The sequence below is a fragment of the Staurois parvus genome, unplaced genomic scaffold (genome assembly GCF_062004578.1).
Source record: "Staurois parvus isolate SC_StPar_1 unplaced genomic scaffold, SC_StPar_1.0 ptg001090l, whole genome shotgun sequence".
In the NCBI taxonomy this organism is placed as follows: domain Eukaryota; kingdom Metazoa; phylum Chordata; class Amphibia; order Anura; family Ranidae; genus Staurois; species Staurois parvus.
The window spans coordinates 992,765-1,011,709 of NW_028318886.1; the positions used below are offsets into that span (position 1 = coordinate 992,765).

General features: G+C 40.2%; 1 protein-coding gene across 1 annotated transcript in view; it reads right to left on the reverse strand.

The window, feature by feature from the left end:
• The window catches only part of PIWIL2 (piwi like RNA-mediated gene silencing 2), a 502,914-nt gene that overhangs the window by 359,997 nt on the left and 123,972 nt on the right, over nucleotides 1-18,945 (reverse strand). Inside the window, exon 4 of the mRNA XM_089658746.1 lies at nucleotides 3,341-3,458. Coding sequence (XP_089514872.1) covers nucleotides 3,341-3,458 — 118 coding nt within the window. The remainder of the gene's footprint in view (nucleotides 1-3,340; nucleotides 3,459-18,945) is intronic.

Consider the following 18,945-nt stretch of genomic DNA (forward strand, 5'->3'; position numbering starts at 1 on the left):
TCTGCCAAATGTTCTGTGCAGGATGAAGGTAAGGCTATGTATTCAGAGATCGCGGTGCTCGTTGATAATGACTGCATGAAACTACAGTGGGAGCAGTCTCCTGAAGGGGGAGGGCAGGTGCAGGGTGTGTGTTAATTAGGTCAGCTTCTGAACTATTTCTTGAGTCTGCAGTTTTTCAGTCCTGAATACCAGAAATTACAGTTACATGGTTAGTCTGGTTGAAAAAAAGACTAAAGTCCATCTAGTTCAACCATAAAAAAAAAAAAAAACCACACAAAAAAAAAAAAAAGTTACAATCCTATACACACTCCCCCCCCACCCCCCCTCCAAAAAAATGGGGGGAAATGTCTGTGCGTCTTATGCAGTGGCTAGCCCAGTACTCCCCGTTGCCGCTGTGTTAGATTACCAGGCCGGCCGCTCGGCTCTTCTGTGGCAGCCCCAGGCAGGGCCCAAAGCAGCTGCCCATTAAAGCAGAGTTCCAGAAAAAAAAAAAAAAGTCAGCAGCTACAAAAAACTGTAGCTGCCGACTTTTAAAATATAGCCACTTACCTGTTCCTCGGTCCAGCGGTGTCCTCACCACCGCTGGCTTCAACATCCGTCTTCTCTCACTGGCATCTTTAGTGTGGCCACCCAGCTGTGACAGCTTGCGGCATCACAGTCGGGTAACCACTGCGCATGTGCGAGAAGCGCTGCGCTTCGTGATTGGCTCCATAGTTTTCTGGGACCTGTCACGTGTCCCAGAAGTCTACGGGGAGGGAGGGAGGATAACTTCCGCTTCCGATCGCGGACGTAGGTACCTGTCAAATTGGGTACCCGTTACCCCCACAAAGGTCTGCAGTCTCTGGTCATCTCCTGTACTATGTCTGCAGTCGTTGGTCATCTCCTGTATACATCCGCAGTCTCTGGTCATTTCCTGTACTATGTCTGCAGCCAATTGGCTCAAAATATTTTTTTTTACTTGTTTTCCTCCTCTAAAACCTAGGTGCATCTTATGGTCAGGTGTGTTTTATGGAGCGAAAAATACGGTATATTATGTGTATCTATGAAAGAATCCAGGCCTTTTTTTAAGCAATCTACTGAGCTGGCCAGAACCAACTCTTGAGGGAGTCTATTCCAAATTTTCACAGCTCTTACTGAAACCTTTCCGTATTTGGAGATTAAATCTCTTCCTCCAGACGTAAAGAGTTCCCCTTATATGAACCACTGATGTATTTATACGTTGATCATATTCCTGCTTAATCTCTTCTCAACAGAGAACAAATTCAATTTATTTAATCTTTCCTCATAGCTGAGCTCCTCCATGCCTCTTATAAATTTGGTTGCCCTTCTCTGTACTTTCTCCAGTTGCCCAAAATTCTTTTTGCGAATTGGTGCCCAAAACTGAACTGCATATACCAGGTGAGGTCTTACTAATGATTTGTACTGGGGTAAAATTATCTCTCTCTCTCTCTCTCTGGAATCTATACCTCTCCTAATACAAGAGAGGATTCTGCTCACTGTGGAAACCGCAGCTTGGCATTGCATGCCATTATTAAGCTTCTGATCTACCAGAACTCCCAGATCCTTCTCCACCATTGATTCCCCCAGTTGTACTCCCCCCTAGTATGTATGATGCATGCATATTCTCAGCCCCCCAAGTGCATAACTTTGCATTTATCACATTTACAATTGTAAATATGTATTTACAAAACATTACATTTACAATAAACTTCATTTGCCACACAGATGCCCAATTAAACAGTGCATTGAGGTCAGCTTGTAAGTTGGAGACATCCTGTAAAGACATGATTCCACTGCAAAGACTGAAATGGTGTTGTTAATCCCGGACCCTATATCATTTATAAATATATTAAAAAGTAAGGGTGCCAACACTGAACCTTGGGGTACACCACTAAACAACCCTAACAGACCATTCCGAGTATGAATCATTACCACTACTCTCTGAATACAATCTCTTAGTCAGTTTGCTATCCATTTACATACCAATTTTCCGAGCCTGTAGACTTCACCTTACACATTAAGTAATGGAGGTGTTTTCTATAGGTGACCATTGAGACTGAGGAATATATAAAAAGCTTTTTCTTTATTGCAGAGGTACATTAATGGTATATTGGTACATAGGGAAGATGTAAATTTAAAAAAAAAAAAAAAGGTAAAAAAACTTAGCCTTTAAGCGAAGAGTAATTTCTGTGAGAAGGTTAAGAGGTCCATCTCCTTGGAACACTAGCAAAAAAAACTGAGGACTCATGGAGTAGAGCATGGTCACAGAGGTCATGCCCAGGAGTCAAATTATCAGAAGCTTGCCAGTATTAGTCTACTTGCAGGTATAAGCCTATAACCCAGGATCTATTATTGTTATTATACAGGATTTATATAGTGCCAACAGTTTATGCAGCACTTCATAATATAAAGGGGGACAGCACAATTACAATACAATTCAAAACAGAAGGAATAGGAGGGCCCTGGCTCATGGAGCTTACAATCTAAAGGGTCTATGAATACTTACCCTGTGTGTCCAGTACTGTTATTAGTAAGATAGCATTTTTTCTTTACCATATCCTTCTAACAGGATACTCCATCCATGCAATCGGTCCCCCCCCCCTCCCCCAAGGATGCTACTCTTCCATCCGGTGGTTGTGGCAGTGACATCATAGTGCAAAATGAAAGACCAACCGTCCTGCATTGTAAGTGAGGACACCAAGAGCTTACTTATGAGCCAGATCATTGAAGAGAAGAGGTGAGTGCTGACTGCCATAGAGAGTAAGGCAAGTATAAGTCCTTTTACCTAATACCATAAGCAAAAATGAGTATTTAACGCTTGCAGTGCCCATTTGCTTTCTAAAATCCCCTCACACAGAGTTTGTTTTTTTTAATATGACCAACATTATGATCTGAAAAAAACCTAAATTACAACTGAACTAATATATTTTCATTTAGATCATTCTGTTGGGATCATTTTTGGGCTTGTTAGGTACATCAGTTCAAAGTGAAATAACACACAGAAACCTGTCAAATGATCTTGGATTTCTTTTTCTAAGGCAAAAATGTAAACTGACTAGTTGCAACAGGAACCTGCACATCATTGGCAGTTGCATGTTTTGCATGACCTTAGCAAAGAATGCATAAGCCATCTATGTTCAGAATACTCATATTAGCTGGTCTATGTAGTTACATAAGTGGGAAGTTATGTGTTGTATGAGAATTTTCGCATGTTTAGTAACCAATTCTATTTCGATATGTGCAAGCAAAAAAAAAACCCAAGGATCATCCGATTTCTCATCATGTGTGCTAGGCATTAGTTTTATCATTTGGCAGTGCAGTGAATTCATGTTCCTGGTACCTGCAGAAGTTTGACTGGTAGATAAAGGATAGAGCCATCAAAAGCGGTCACTTGTCCAGTAACTGAACGGTGATCTTTTAACATACCAAAGCGCATACTCCGGCACTCCACATTTGGTCTGTGAAGACAAAAAAAACAGACACAAGAAGTCTACAATTCAAATAGGAAGGTGATTGTGTCTTAGGGCTCGTTCACACTAGGCTGTTTTGCCAACGCTTGCCAAACGCCCCTATAGCGTTTGGGAAGCGTTGGTCCGGCGTTTGCGGAGCGTTTTTTAACGCTCCGCAAACGCCGCATGCGCGGTTTAGCGGCGGTTGCTAGGCGTTTGGCGAGCGTTAATAATGCCCCACAAACGCCTATAATGCAGTTTGAGTGGTGTTACCGCTCCGCAAACGCCCCGCAACCGCAACGCAAACGCCGGCCGGGCGTTTGCGGAGCGGCACCATAGACGAGAATAGGAGGCTTCAAAGCCTCCTGACTCGACCAGAGGCGTCCGTTTTGCCGCGACGCAACGCGACGCAAACGCTCCCGTTAGAACAGCACCATGTGCTGTAATGTGCAGAATTGGCAGAGGCGTTTGGGAAGCGGTAAAAACGCTTACCAAACGCCTCTCTGCCGCCTGCACACAAGGCTAGTGTGAACGTAGCCTTAGGCTGGTAAAAGATGAATTGTGTATATTGAAGTAGTATGCATTGATCAGGGCCAATTCCAGCTCCACTGTGATTTTGAAGAAGAAATAATTAGGAATTCTATGTAGGCCCTATCACAGTTCTGTGGGTTAACAAGTAGTAAAATGCTCAATTACCAATATTTATCCTGGGTTGTCACATGTATATTTGATCAATATCCTTGCAAGCACCAAAAGATATCAGATTACTTATGATGTCTAAATGTATAGATCATAACATTTTACCATGGGAAATATTGCATCTACAGTTTCAGGCATTGAAAAAAAATTTTTTAAAAATGCTTACGTAAAGTTGACATGGTATTGATACACGGCTTCATTCTTGCAGATGATTTTTATTAAATTTATCCCAAGTGGAGTAGGAGTGCCTTTAGAGCCTAGTTTAACTAATGGTTCCCTATAAAGGAAAATGGTATGTCAGATTTTCGGAAAAATGTTCCCGGTTGGTAAAATAAAGCAATAATAATGTGGAAACAGATTACACAGCATGCTTAAACAAGACAAACACACCCTGCCTCAGCAGAGCATACAATCTAATGCCCTTACTAAAGGCAAACACCCACACACAAATGGCAATTCAATCAACAAAATTACCAGTATGGTGTTTCTGGGTCATTGGCACCCACACAAATATAGGCTTAACACACAAATATAGGCTTAACACACACACACTATGCAGATGGTGCTCAAGGTGGGAGGTGAACCCAGAACCATTAGGTGAATTAAAGAAATTCAGCATGTGGACTGCATACTGTATTGACAGAGGAATTTTGACATACATGTTGCAAATTCCATATCTTGGAAGTACAGCACAGTACATAAGCAAAGTATTCATAGACTCTGGGAAATCGGCCTGTACCTTCAGGTGACTGGACACTGGCAGGCCTTGAGAACACACCCCCTCAGTGCCTCCAATATAACCCTACCCCACTTCGTGGGTCCTCAGTTTTGTAGCAAGCAATGCAGAGTAACTAGGAAACAGAAGGGAGGATGGCCTGTGTCTGCACTGTACACCAAGATATGGAATTAACAAGTCAAAATTCCTCTTTTCTTAATTGTACAGTACAGGATACAGGCTGAATATACATACATTCGGGGGTGTCCCTAAGCAATTAATGAGAAGTGTGGGCTACAAATAGGCAAACAAACTGTAACAACAGGTCCAACAATAAAAAGGGTTGACATACCCAAATTCAGAGTGCTTCAGAGTGCAAGAACTTTCCAGCTGAAAGATGCACCTGCAGAAGACTGGATGTCAATCTGCTAGAACCTTGAAAAGTTATGAACAAAGATCCAGGTGGCAGCTTTACAAAGCTGAGCTACAGAGTTCTGGTGAAGGAACACCCAGGAAACTCCAGCCGACTTGGTGCAGTGGTCTCGTAAAAGTGTAGGAGAGGCTTTGTCCTTAAAAGAGTAAACGCCTTCATTAGGATGTCTTATCCATCGAATGATGGACTTGGAAGCAGGATTTCCTGATCAAGACTGTTGCTTTGAGGAAGACTCTTCAGACTAACTACGTCCAAACAATGAAGAGAAATTTCTTCTGGGTGCCTTGGAGCAGGACATAAGGATGGTAGAACTATGTCTTCACTGAGATGGAAGACTGATAGTACCCCTTAGGAAGAAAGGATGTTCTTGAGCAGAAGACTTCCTTGTCATTGTAAAGAAAGCGAAATAGCTCCTTACAAGAGAGTCACCAACTCAGAGCCACAATTGACAGAAATGATTGCAACCAAACAGTTCACTTTGCAGGACAGGTCATCTAAGGGGATAGTCCTGATTGGTTTAAAGGGTGGTTTCAGTAGGGCAGAAAGAACTAAGTAAATATAACAAGGAAACACAGGGTGCTGCTAGGGGGGCCTGATGCAAGACACACCTTGAATAAAATGTTTTAATATGTATGAACAAAGCCAGAGGGTTCTGAAAAAAAAATAGACAAGGCTGACTTCTGTACAGAGTACTTAAAGCAAAGTTCTAATCAAGACCTTGATTTTAAGAAGGCCAAAACACAAGGCACGGAGTAGACTCTGAAATGGAGGCGCTTGTGCTCACACCAAGCAAAGAAGTATTTTCAGGTATGATGTTTTGGAAGTGAGTGGCTTTCCTTGCTTTTAGCAAGGTAGGTATGACTGACTTAGTGATCCATCTCTTAAGGACTGGGCTTTGACAGACGTGCTGTTAAAGCCGGAAAGAAGATGGATGGAATACAGGGCCCTGTCTGGCCTGTTTGTAAGAGGTAAGGGGGTCATCTCCTAGTAGTCCAAGTATGTCTGTGTACCAGGTGGTTCTGGCCAGCTTGGTGCAATGAGAATCATTGTCCTCTTCTCATGCTCTAGCTTGTGCAGCAGATGAGGCAGAATTCTCACCGGGGGAGGGGGGAGGCATAGATTAGCCTGAATTGAGACCAGGGGATGATTATGGCACTCAATGACAGAGGTGGGAGGGCCTTGGTCCTCGCCACAGAGGTATCTTGTTGTTGAAACTGGAGGCCAGGTTGTAAACATCTGGAATCAAGCCTTTCATACATATCCCATTGAAGCTGTCAAAAGTGAAGGGACCATTCTCCCTGATCCAGGAGGTGGCAGGTAAGGTAATCCAATTTCCAGTTGTTAACATCTGGGATATGGACTGCAGAGAAAGACTTCCCTATGGTTAAAGCTGGGCTTGAGATCCATCAAGCAGCTTGGCTGCCCAGGATCATGGATAGGTCAAGAGAAGGCGCATGCTTGTCCCAGGTCGACAAGATGTTGTGTTGAAGTTTTGAATTAAAGTGGACGAACGGTACAACCTCGAAGGTGGCTACTATGAGGCCTGGATTTCTCATCAAGGGAAGTCTCTGAGCTTAATTTTTGAGTGTGAGCTCTGAGAGAAAATTTTCCTCCGTCGAAGGAAAAACCTTAAACTTGGGATGTGTTCAGGATCAGACCCAAGTATTCCAGGTAAAAAGAAAACAAGAGAGCAGATATGTGGAAATCTTGGAGCATCTAAAGTGTCCTGTGAATGTCAGACAGCTAGAAGGAATAGGAGTCCTTTAGGAGACAGTCGTCCCGATAGGCTGTGACATGGAAGCCCTGAGTTCTAAGAAGAGCAAGAATGGATGCCAGGTGTTCCTTTTTCTCTCAGAGAGGCATTTGAAGGTGTTTGTTGAGAGATTTAAGGTCCAGAATAGCATGAAAACCCCTGTTGGACTTTGTCACTGCAAACAGGTTTGAATAGAAACTTTCAAACGCTTTTTGTGTGGCGTACCAGCACAATTACTCCTTGGAATAAGAGATGGTTCAGGACATTCTGCAAGCCTGATTGTCCTTAAGCAGAATAAAAGGATGCTAAGCGAGCGCTACCCTTAGCGTTAAAAAATAAAGATTAAGCTGCTGAAACACCAAAAAGGTAACCATAAGGAAACCTCCAGTACAATATATATCACAGTAAATAGGTGCAGCGCTAAAATTATTAATATATACGGCATATACTGTATGATACAATATCAGCAAGTGCAGGAGAATATCACCTATTGGTGATTATTAATAGTGACTAGATAGTTCAAAGTGATAACAACGTGTGGATCCTGAGGGATCACAATTCCAGATGTGCGGGTGTCCTGATCCAGGAGTGATAGATGATGTGATTCAAAAATGAATGAAATACGCACTCACCAGAAGTGCGTTTAAAATACGCAATATGAAATCCTGCGTCATCCAGCAATAAGTAGGTCATCTGTTTCCAGGTCAGATCACACCATAAATCACCGTCCAGGCTCATCAGCGTGCAGGATTCCCTGGTCGCGTTAGCATGTATCACCACCTGGGGTCATCATTTTGCTGTATGGGCACTGCGAATGATGGCACTCACACGGAGAGCCCAATGAGACACCACATAGTGTGATACTGTATAAGGTACCTTTATTCCAGATAGTGGGTACAATCAATGATATAGTAATAAAAAGGTACTGACCATGTGTTCAGGATGGCCACCAGCGGTGGTCAGATGTCCAGTTGCTGTAGCCCCCCTGACGCGTTTCGTGCAAAGCACATAGTCATAGGGAGAAAGGGCTTACAGCAAGGACATCCATTGTGGTGCTATTTATATTTTTAAATGCCAATTCTGCTTGGCGCGGGCGCTATTTTGCCGGCTATTGGCGCATGCGCGGTCCGTCGGCGCCATTTTGCCGTGGATCGCGGGAGCGTCTACCAGTCATTGTATGTAATAGACTGGTATACTACGGCCGCCATTTTACCGGCTATTGGCGCATGTGCGGTCCGTCGGCGCCATTTTGCCGTGGATCGCGGGAGCGCTTACTAGTCACTGTATTCAGCAAACTAGTATACTACAGTGCAGCGCCATTTTAATGGCAGTATTAAAATGAAATGAAATGAAACAGATGGCTACTGTTCCACAAAGGAGTACAATATAGGGGAAATGTCGAATTATAAATTCATTGTTTGGGATCCGTTATGCCCCTTAAGAGAAACCAGTATGGTGTATGAGCATATCATGAGTTGTATGCAGAGCCCACCCTATATGCACATATATATGACTACATTGTTCATATCCTTCATTATGTGCAAGGAAATTAATGAAATAAAATGCATAACTAAATGGTAATTCCCCGTTAGAACATCATGGGATGTTAAATTACGCAATATAATATAAATAGCATTAAACATATATAATACAATACATGGTCAGATAAAGTAAAATGAACACATGGTCAAATTGCAAACGTACAGTGAAATTAATATATAAAATAGAATATTATCAAAATAAGTCAAAGTTAATCCTGTGCAAAATCTAGGACATAAACATCAGAAGATTAAAAAAATATAAAAATTATTAAAAAATGTATAAAATACATATAAAAAGATCCAAGGTATTAAAAACATTCATAATCTTTAAAATACTCTAAGATCGCGATGACAAGGAATGTGCATGTCAGCTTTCAAATTCAATTATTAAATATAATAAAGTGCAATCATATCTGTATTCGTAAAAATTGCGAATAAAGTCAAAATCATATTAGAACTTAGCAAGTGTCATTTTAACTATTATCTATAAAGCAATTTAGATCAAAGTCTATATTGAGTCCCCTGGGATGTAAAGAGGCCAATTCATATATCCATCGTGATTCGAGTTGCGACACTGCTCGTTTCCTATTGGTCCCTCTCCAGTGCGCATTAATGATACCAATGCCCATGAATCTAAGTGAAGATGGATCTTTGTTGTGATGAGTTTTATAATGTTGCGACAGGGAATGCTCCTTATATCCTTTTCTGATATTATTGACATGCTCCCTCAGTCTATCTCTGAGGCGTCTAGTGGTCCGTCCAACATATTGGAGATTGCATGGACATTGGAGCAGATAGACTACAAATCTGCTAGTGCAGGTAATAAAATCATCTATGTTGTGATAATTACCGTTTGCTGTAGACTTAAAACGATTGATTTTGCTTGTATATCTGCTGCATTGGCAGATAACACACTTTTTACAGGGAAAAAAACCTGTTAAGTTTGTAAACATAGTCGTATTTTTAGGGGGATCGACAATATTGGGCGCGATTTTGTTTCTCAACGGTGTCGCTTTCCTAAAAATGATTTCTGGTTTTTCTGGCAATATTGAGTTCAAGATGGGATCAGATTTCAGAATTTTCCAGTTATTATTAATGATTTTGATTATCCTTTTGTGCTGTATAGAATAGTTGGTAATAAAAGGACAGATTTTTTGTGATTGCTGTGTATGGGGATCACCCAACATTAAATTTCTATCTGATTTGCCTATAGCATCCATAGTTAGATTAAGGGTAGTTTCATCATAGCCTTTTTCAACAAATTTGTTTTTGATTATTGCCGCTTGCCTATAATATGTATTTGTGTCGGTACAATTGCGTTTAATCCTAGAAAACTGACCCTTAGGAATATTTCGTAGCCACATGGGATGATGGCAACTGTCTGTCGGGATAAAACCATTTCTGTCCGTTGGCTTAAAATATGTTTCTGTTATTATTTTCCCATTGTGGTTCTTTTTTGCCCCCAGTCTGGCGAATTTATTTATGGCCAGATGGGAGGAGGATGTCATCTATGCAAGAGATTGGCCGGAGCTTTCTTTCTACCGTAGATACATAGATGACATCCTCCTCATATGGAACGGTGACGAGCAGACCCTTTTAAATTTTTTCACTACCTTGAATTTTAATTCATTAAACATTAAGCTTACTTTTGAATACAGTCAAATAAGTGTCAATTTTTTAGATTTGGTTTTAAAGAACCACAATGGGAAAATAATAACAGAAACATATTTTAAGCCAACGGACAGAAATGGTTTTATCCCGACAGACAGTTGCCATCATCCCATGTGGCTACGAAATATTCCTAAGGGTCAGTTTTCTAGGATTAAACGCAATTGTACCGACACAAATACATATTATAGGCAAGCGGCAATAATCAAAAACAAATTTGTTGAAAAAGGCTATGATGAAACTACCCTTAATCTAACTATGGATGCTATAGGCAAATCAGATAGAAATTTAATGTTGGGTGATCCCCATACACAGCAATCACAAAAAATCTGTCCTTTTATTACCAACTATTCTATACAGCACAAAAGGATAATCAAAATCATTAATAATAACTGGAAAATTCTGAAATCTGATCCCATCTTGAACTCAATATTGCCAGAAAAAACAGAAATCATTTTTAGGAAAGCGACACCGTTGAGAAACAAAATCGCGCCCAATATTGTCGATCCCCCTAAAAATACGACTATGTTTACAAACTTAACAGGTTTTTTTCCCTGTAAAAAGTGTGTTATCTGCCAATGCAGCAGATATACAAGCAAAATCAATCGTTTAAGTCTACAGCAAACGGTAATTATCACAACATAGATGATTTTATTACCTGCACTAGCAGATTTGTAGTCTATCTGCTCCAATGTCCATGCAATCTCCAATATGTTGGACGGACCACTAGACGCCTCAGAGATAGACTGAGGGAGCATGTCAATAATATCAGAAAAGGATATAAGGAGCATTCCCTGTCGCAACATTATAAAACTCATCACAACAAAGATCCATCTTCACTTAGATTCATGGGCATTGGTATCATTAATGCGCACTGGAGAGGGACCAATAGGAAACGAGCAGTGTCGCAACTCGAATCACGATGGATATATGAATTGGCCTCTTTACATCCCAGGGGACTCAATATAGACTTTGATCTAAATTGCTTTATAGATAATAGTTAAAATGACACTTGCTAAGTTCTAATATGATTTTGACTTTATTCGCAATTTTTACGAATACAGATATGATTGCACTTTATTATATTTAATAATTGAATTTGAAAGCTGACATGCACATTCCTTGTCATCGCGATCTTAGAGTATTTTAAAGATTATGAATGTTTTTAATACCTTGGATCTTTTTATATGTATTTTATACATTTTTTAATAATTTTTATATTTTTTTAATCTTCTGATGTTTATGTCCTAGATTTTGCACAGGATTAACTTTGACTTATTTTGATAATATTCTATTTTATATATTAATTTCACTGTACGTTTGCAATTTGACCATGTGTTCATTTTACTTTATCTGACCATGTATTGTATTATATATGTTAATGCTATTTATATTATATTGCGTAATTTAACATCCCATGATGTTCTAACGGGGAATTACCATTTAGTTATGCATTTTATTTCATTAATTTCCTTGCACATAATGAAGGATATGAACAATGTAGTCATATATATGTGCATATAGGGTGGGCTCTGCATACAACTCATGATATGCTCATACACCATACTGGTTTCTCTTAAGGGGCATAACGGATCCCAAACAATGAATTTATAATTCGACATTTCCCCTATATTGTACTCCTTTGTGGAACAGTAGCCATCTGTTTCATTTCATTTCATTTTAATACTGCCATTAAAATGGCGCTGCACTGTAGTATACTAGTTTGCTGAATACAGTGACTAGTAAGCGCTCCCGCGATCCACGGCAAAATGGCGCCGACGGACCGCACATGCGCCAATAGCCGGTAAAATGGCGGCCGTAGTATACCAGTCTATTACATACAATGACTGGTAGACGCTTCCGCGATCCACGGCAAAATGGCGCCGACGGACCGCGCATGCGCCAATAGCCGGCAAAATAGCGCCCGCGCCAAGCAGAATTGGCATTTAAAAATATAAATAGCACCACAATGGATGTCCTTGCTGTAAGCCCTTTCTCCCTATGACTATGTGCTTTGCACGAAACGCGTCAGGGGGGCTACAGCAACTGGACATCTGACCACCGCTGGTGGCCATCCTGAACACATGGTCAGTACCTTTTTATTACTATATCATTGATTGTACCCACTATCTGGAATAAAGGTACCTTATACAGTATCACACTATGTGGTGTCTCATTGGGCTCTCCGTGTGAGTGCCATCATTCGCAGTGCCCATACAGCAAAATGATGACCCCAGGTGGTGATACATGCTAACGCGACCAGGGAATCCTGCACGCTGATGAGCCTGGACGGTGATTTATGGTGTGATCTGACCTGGAAACAGATGACCTACTTATTGCTGGATGACGCAGGATTTCATATTGCGTATTTTAAACGCACTTCTGGTGAGTGCGTATTTCATTCATTTTTGAATCACATCATCTATCACTCCTGGATCAGGACACCCGCACATCTGGAATTGTGATCCCTCAGGATCCACACGTTGTTATCACTTTGAACTATCTAGTCACTATTAATAATCACCAATAGGTGATATTCTCCTGCACTTGCTGATATTGTATCATACAGTATATGCCGTATATATTAATAATTTTAGCGCTGCACCTATTTACTGTGATATATATTGTCCTTAAGCAGAGTTTGGCTGATTTGAGAGAAAAAGCAATGAGGAAGTAGCGTTTTAAACTTTGTACTGTAACCCATTGAAACCAGCAATTGAATCCAGAGGTCTTGGATATCTGTAACCCAAGGAGAGGCAAACTGTAACAGATTTCTTAGGCTGTGTGGGCCTTGCACCAAAAAGAAGGGCTGAACTTAGGTTTTGAAGTTGAAGCCTGGATAAAACGATAAGGTGCATATCAAAGAGGTGTTGGGGCAGAGGGGTTGAAATTTTCCACTCTGGAGGAATGAATTTGTGTTTTGATGTTCATTTATGAAGCACTGTGTATAAGCGATATTACGCTATATTATTTTCTATTTTTTGGGGATCACTTGCTTAAGTCATGCTGGAGAACGGTAATAAAAGATTTAATAGTTTATTAAAGCACAGATTTTTGGAAGTCTGGTAAGGAGCCTGGTGGATTTTTCTATGGATATTAATGGGAAATGCACAGCTAACATATAATGTAAGTGGCTTTCTATCGGGGAAGAAAAACCTTAAGAGAACAATATTGCACTATATTGGTATTTTTTCATTTTGAGGACCATCATACGGATTTTCCTGGGAGACGACATTTGGAGTACTATACACAACAGGAAACACAGAACTGAGGAGAATTTGATAGCAATTGATTGGATACACACCAAGTATACGGATGGTAAGGGTATATAAAGAAGGACACAGAAGAACAATACACATATGGTTATATACCAACAAGGAATTTTGATAAAGTGAGCACACAGAATATGATTTAAGGCATGGTGGGTTGAGTATATTACACTAAATTATTCTATTTTTTTTTTTTTGATCACTGTAAGGAAGATTGAGGATTCATAGGAGGGATGATGAGTGGAAAAACAGGAAGAAGTGGAAGGTTGCATGACATCTGATCTTCGGTTTTGCAGAGACAATGTTGAACTGATCATTTTAGAGTACTGGTCACCTCTATTATTGCTATTATTGATCTCTCTCTGAGAGGAACAGATTGAATCCAGCTGCTAAAGTCAGATAAACACTAGCAGCTTTTTTCTTTACTTCAACCTAGCAGGCTCAATGAAAACTAAGTGCAGAGCTCAGGAGGAGCTGCTGTACTAACAATCCAATGTTTGTACAGCCATCTCCCCTGCTGAGCTATTGTGTTCTGCCCCCCCCCCCGAGCTATTGTGTTCTGCGCCCCCCCCCCCCCCCATTGGCTGAGAGTGCTGATCACGTGCTGATCAGCAGACCTTTTTTGGTCATGCACCTTTGACAAAAGCAGGCTTCTGTCGGACCGGCCGCTGTACACATGGGGCAAATGTTGGCCAGTTTTTCTTGAACAGGCCGATGCCGCCTGACATTTGGCACATTTGTACTAGGCTTTAGGAAAGGAATACAAATTATTTAAACTTTGTTTGAGTTTGAGGTGGGGTTCCAGTGAGCTGTTAGGATATGTTCATTAGGACACTTGGAAAAAACCAAGGACACATATTGGAAAAAACCAAGGACATATAGAATGGAATAGGGTTAAAGGGGAGGCAACCATAGGATGTATTCTCAAAACTTGCCATTATCCAATCACCTGAAGATACAAGAATATAATCCATGGTCTATGAATACCAAGCATTTGTCCTGTACTGTACAAATACGATAAAGGGAGCCATGTTATTTGTATTTTGTTCTTCGGAACATTTCTTAAATATAATGTTGTTTCAGCCTTGTGATTTGCTAGCTTGTTTTAGCCATGTCACTTACCCGTGATAACATTTTATTCAACCTTTCTGTATAAAAGTTTCTGAACTCTGCATGAATGAGGAACAGATAAAGAAAGCAAGTAGCTGTCAATGGTAGTACTGTTCAGCTTTGCTGACTATCACTAATAAGGATATTCTGTGTGAGTCCTGAATAATAAACTGTGCCGACATCCCCAGCATTATAAAATGTAACAATAAAAAGGTAAAATGTAGGCAGAAATGATATATGCCTAAAGGATTAAACCAAAAAAGAAAATAGGTTTCCCCATCCATGCTAAACAACAAAGATGATAGAATCTCCCTGGCCACCAGACAACGGATTGCTGTTTGGCCAACAATCTTCTACCCAGATTCAATTGTTCAATTGAATGATGCTGGGCAGGAAGGCGCCACCAGGGCAATGGACTAAGCAAATTTTAATCAGTTCATCAGGGGCCAGACAAATTTCTATCAGTGTATGGACAAACGTCTATTCGTAGAAATGTTTTTTTTTAATTTCATTTTATACAGAGGGTGAGTGCAACAAAAAAACGTGAATAAAGAATTCACAAAAAAAGCGGTTACATAAAGGACAATGCGATACCCAAATAATCATCAAAATATGCTTTTATTAGCAAAATGGCACGTGGAAGACAATTGAGTAAAGACTGCAAAAAGCCATCACCTTAAATTTAAGACAATACACAGAGCAACTTTAAAACAAAAAAATAAAAGCTCCGAGGAGCAAGGCCCTCCTATCCCTCTTGTATTGAACTGTATTGTTGCTGTATTGTCTCCCATTATATTTTAAAAGTGCTGAGCAAATTGTTGGCGCTATATAAATCCAGTACAATAATAATAAAAAAGAGCCATCATAATTAATGCTATGCTGCAGGGGCAACAACTCACAGGTCTTTTGCACAGACAGCAAAAACACATCAGGGTGTTACATTTTCAAGGATCTTTATTCTTTATCTATTGCCTTGTGAAGGCTTATAAGCCTATACTGCATTTATACTGGCGGACTGTGTCTTCGGGCCAAAACTATTGATCTGCGGTTTATTATTACCAGGATTACACCAGTGTCTTTAATTGTCATTCGTTGACAAAGCATCTATGTGTGGAATGTATCCAGATACATGGTCACATTATTTAAGTTCCCACTGCATTTTTTAGTTGGGCTCCTAGTTTCACATGTGTATTTTTGATGATTGGTGTATAGCCATATTGTATTTTCTCCATGATATGTTTATCCCCACCATGGTGGTGCACCCTGATGTGTTATTGCTGTCTGCGCAAAAGACCTGTGAGTCATTGCCCCTGCAGCATAGTATTACTTATGGCCTAGCCATGATGTCGTTTTATTTTTTTTTGTTTTAAGATTGCTCTGTGTATTGTCTTAAATTGAGGTGATGGCTTTTTGCAGTCTTTACTCAATTGTCTTCCATGTGCAATTTTGCTAATGTAACGGAACCGAACCCCGACTGCGCTAGGATATTTCCGTTAGACTCCCGCTTCCCTGACCGAACATTATCCACGGACCCCCACCTCTGACCATACAGGACGAGACAGCACCAGGCTTCTTAAGACAGGAAGTGAACTGCTTTATTTTAACACAAACACAAGATATATACACAGGGCGGGGAAATACAACCAGTAACAGGAAACACATCAGCAGGCCTTAACATCAGGGGGGAGGGCTGCCGGGAACACCCCCCACCAAACCAAGACACACAATAGAACAATAGGATACACCACATGGCAGTAGACAATACAGGAACACATACAGTGGGGATCGAAAGTTTGGGCACCCCAGCTAAAAATTTGTATTACTGTGCATAAAGAAGCCAAGGAAAGATGGAAAAATCTCCAAAAGGCATCAAATTACAGATTAGACATTCTTATAATATGTCAACAAAAGTTAGATTTTATTTCCATCATTTACACTTTCAAAATAACAGAAAACAAAAAAATGGCGTCTGCAAAAGTTTGGGCACCCTGCAGAATTTATAGCATGCACTGCCCCCTTTGCAAAGCTGAGACCTGCCAGTGTCATGGATTGTTCTCAAACATCATCTGGGAAGACCAGGTGATGTCAATCTCAAAGGTTTTAAATGCCCAGACTCATCTGACCTTGCCCCAACAATCAGCACCATGGGTTCTTCTAAGCAGTTGTCTAGAAAACTGAAACTGAAAATAGTTGACGCTCACAAAGCTGGAGAAGGCTATAAGAAGATAGCAAAGCGTTTTCAGATGTCAATATCCTCTGTTCGGAATGTAATTAAGAAATGGCAGTCATCAGGAACAGTGGAAGTTAAAGCAAGATCTGGAAGACCAAGAAAAATATCAGACAGAACAGCTCGCAGGATTGTGAGAAAAACAATTTAAAACCCACGTTTTACTGCACGATCCCTCCAGAAAGATCTGGAAAACACTGGAGTTGTGGTACACTATTCCACTATAAAGAGATACTTGTACAAATATGGTCTTCATGGAAGAGTCATCAGAAGAAAACCTCTTCTATGTCCTCACCACAAAAATCATCGTTTGAACTTTGCAAATGAACATATAGACAAGCCTGATGCATTTTGGAAACAAGTTCTGTGGACCGATGAGGTTAAAATTTAACTTTTTGGCCGGAATGAGCAAAGGTACGTTTGGAGAAGAAGGGGCACAGAATTTAATGAAAATAACCTCTGTTCAACTGTTAACCATTAGCCGCCCGGCCAATGGCCGTTTGGCGGCTTCAGAAGTGTCTCTCTGTTCCGGGTACACGCCATTTGGCGTGCTCCCGCACATGCGCCGTTTGCGCTAGTGCAGAGCGGCGCAGCAGTGCGATCTGTCATCAGCCGTGCACCTCGGACACGGCCGATGACAGATCCGAGTACCGGCTCCCGTTGCTGGTACCATGTGACCTGCTGTGACCAATCACAGCAGGTCACATGATAGTTGTATACAATGGATGGCTTCATTCATGATGCCATCCATTGTATACTAGTGCCTAGCTGTGAATGGTCACAGCTAATCACATGCACATGTCATGTGATTAGCTGTGACCAAATCACAGCTAAGCACAAAAAAAAAACAAAACAAAACTGAATGAATCGATTTCATTCAGGTAAATGCTTGCTTATAGCAAAGTAATTCTTTGCTATAAGCAAATTGTGTAAAAAAAAAAAAAAATACTGATCACTTCCCCAAAGTAGTACAATGTTACTATGGTAACATTGTACTATTTTGGTCATAGTAAAATATGAAAAAAAATCTTAAAAAAAAAAAAAAAAATTTAATAAAAAATTAAATATAATAAAAAAAATTAAAAAAAATTAAAAAAATATATATATTTTTTTTTTTTTTTCATACTGTCACCAGTCAGTGTCCCTGTTCACCGCCATGCCAGTTATATGATGACGCTGTACTGCACTGGTGACAGTATGTAAATTTTTTTCATTTTTTCATTTTCCGAAAAATTATGACAAAAAAATACAACTTCAAAAAACTCGCCATGCCTCTTATGAAGTACGTCGGACTGTCTACTCTGCAAAAAGGGGTCATTTGTGGATATCGGTACTATTCTGACATTCTTGGACCTCAAGAAATTAGATTGGCCGTCAGTACTTCAGGATTGATCAATTTTCAGATCTATACCATAGTTTGTGAACTCTATAACTTTCCTACAAACTAAAAAATACATCCTAATTTGGGTTATTTTCACCAAAGACGTAGCAGAATACATCTCGGCCTAAATTTATGAAGAACAATTATTTATTTGTAAACTTTTATAACAGAAACAAAGAAGAATGTGTTTTTTTTTCAAAATATTTGGTCTTTTTTTGTTAATTTAGCAAAAAATAAAAACCCCAGTGGTGATTAAATACCACCAAAAGAAAGCTCTAGTTGTGTGAAGAAAATGATAAAATTTTAGTTTGGGTACAATGTTGTATAACCGCGCAATTGTCATTCAAAGTGTGAGAGCGCTGAAACCTGAAAAATGGCCTGGGCAGGAAGGTGTAAAATTGCACGGTATTGAAACGGTTAAGCATGGGGTTGGATCAATCATGCTTTGGGGTTGTGTTGCAGCCAGTGGCACAGGGAACATCTCACGAGTAGAAGGAAAAATGGATTCAATAAAATTTCAGCAAATTTTGTATGGTAACTTGATGCCATCTGTGAAAAAGCTGAAGTTAAAGTGAGGATGGCTTCTACAAATGGATAATGATCCTAAACACACCTCGAATTCCACGGGGGATTACATCAAGAGGCGTAAACTGAAGGTTTTGCCATGGCCTTCACAATCTCCTGACCTCAACATAATTGA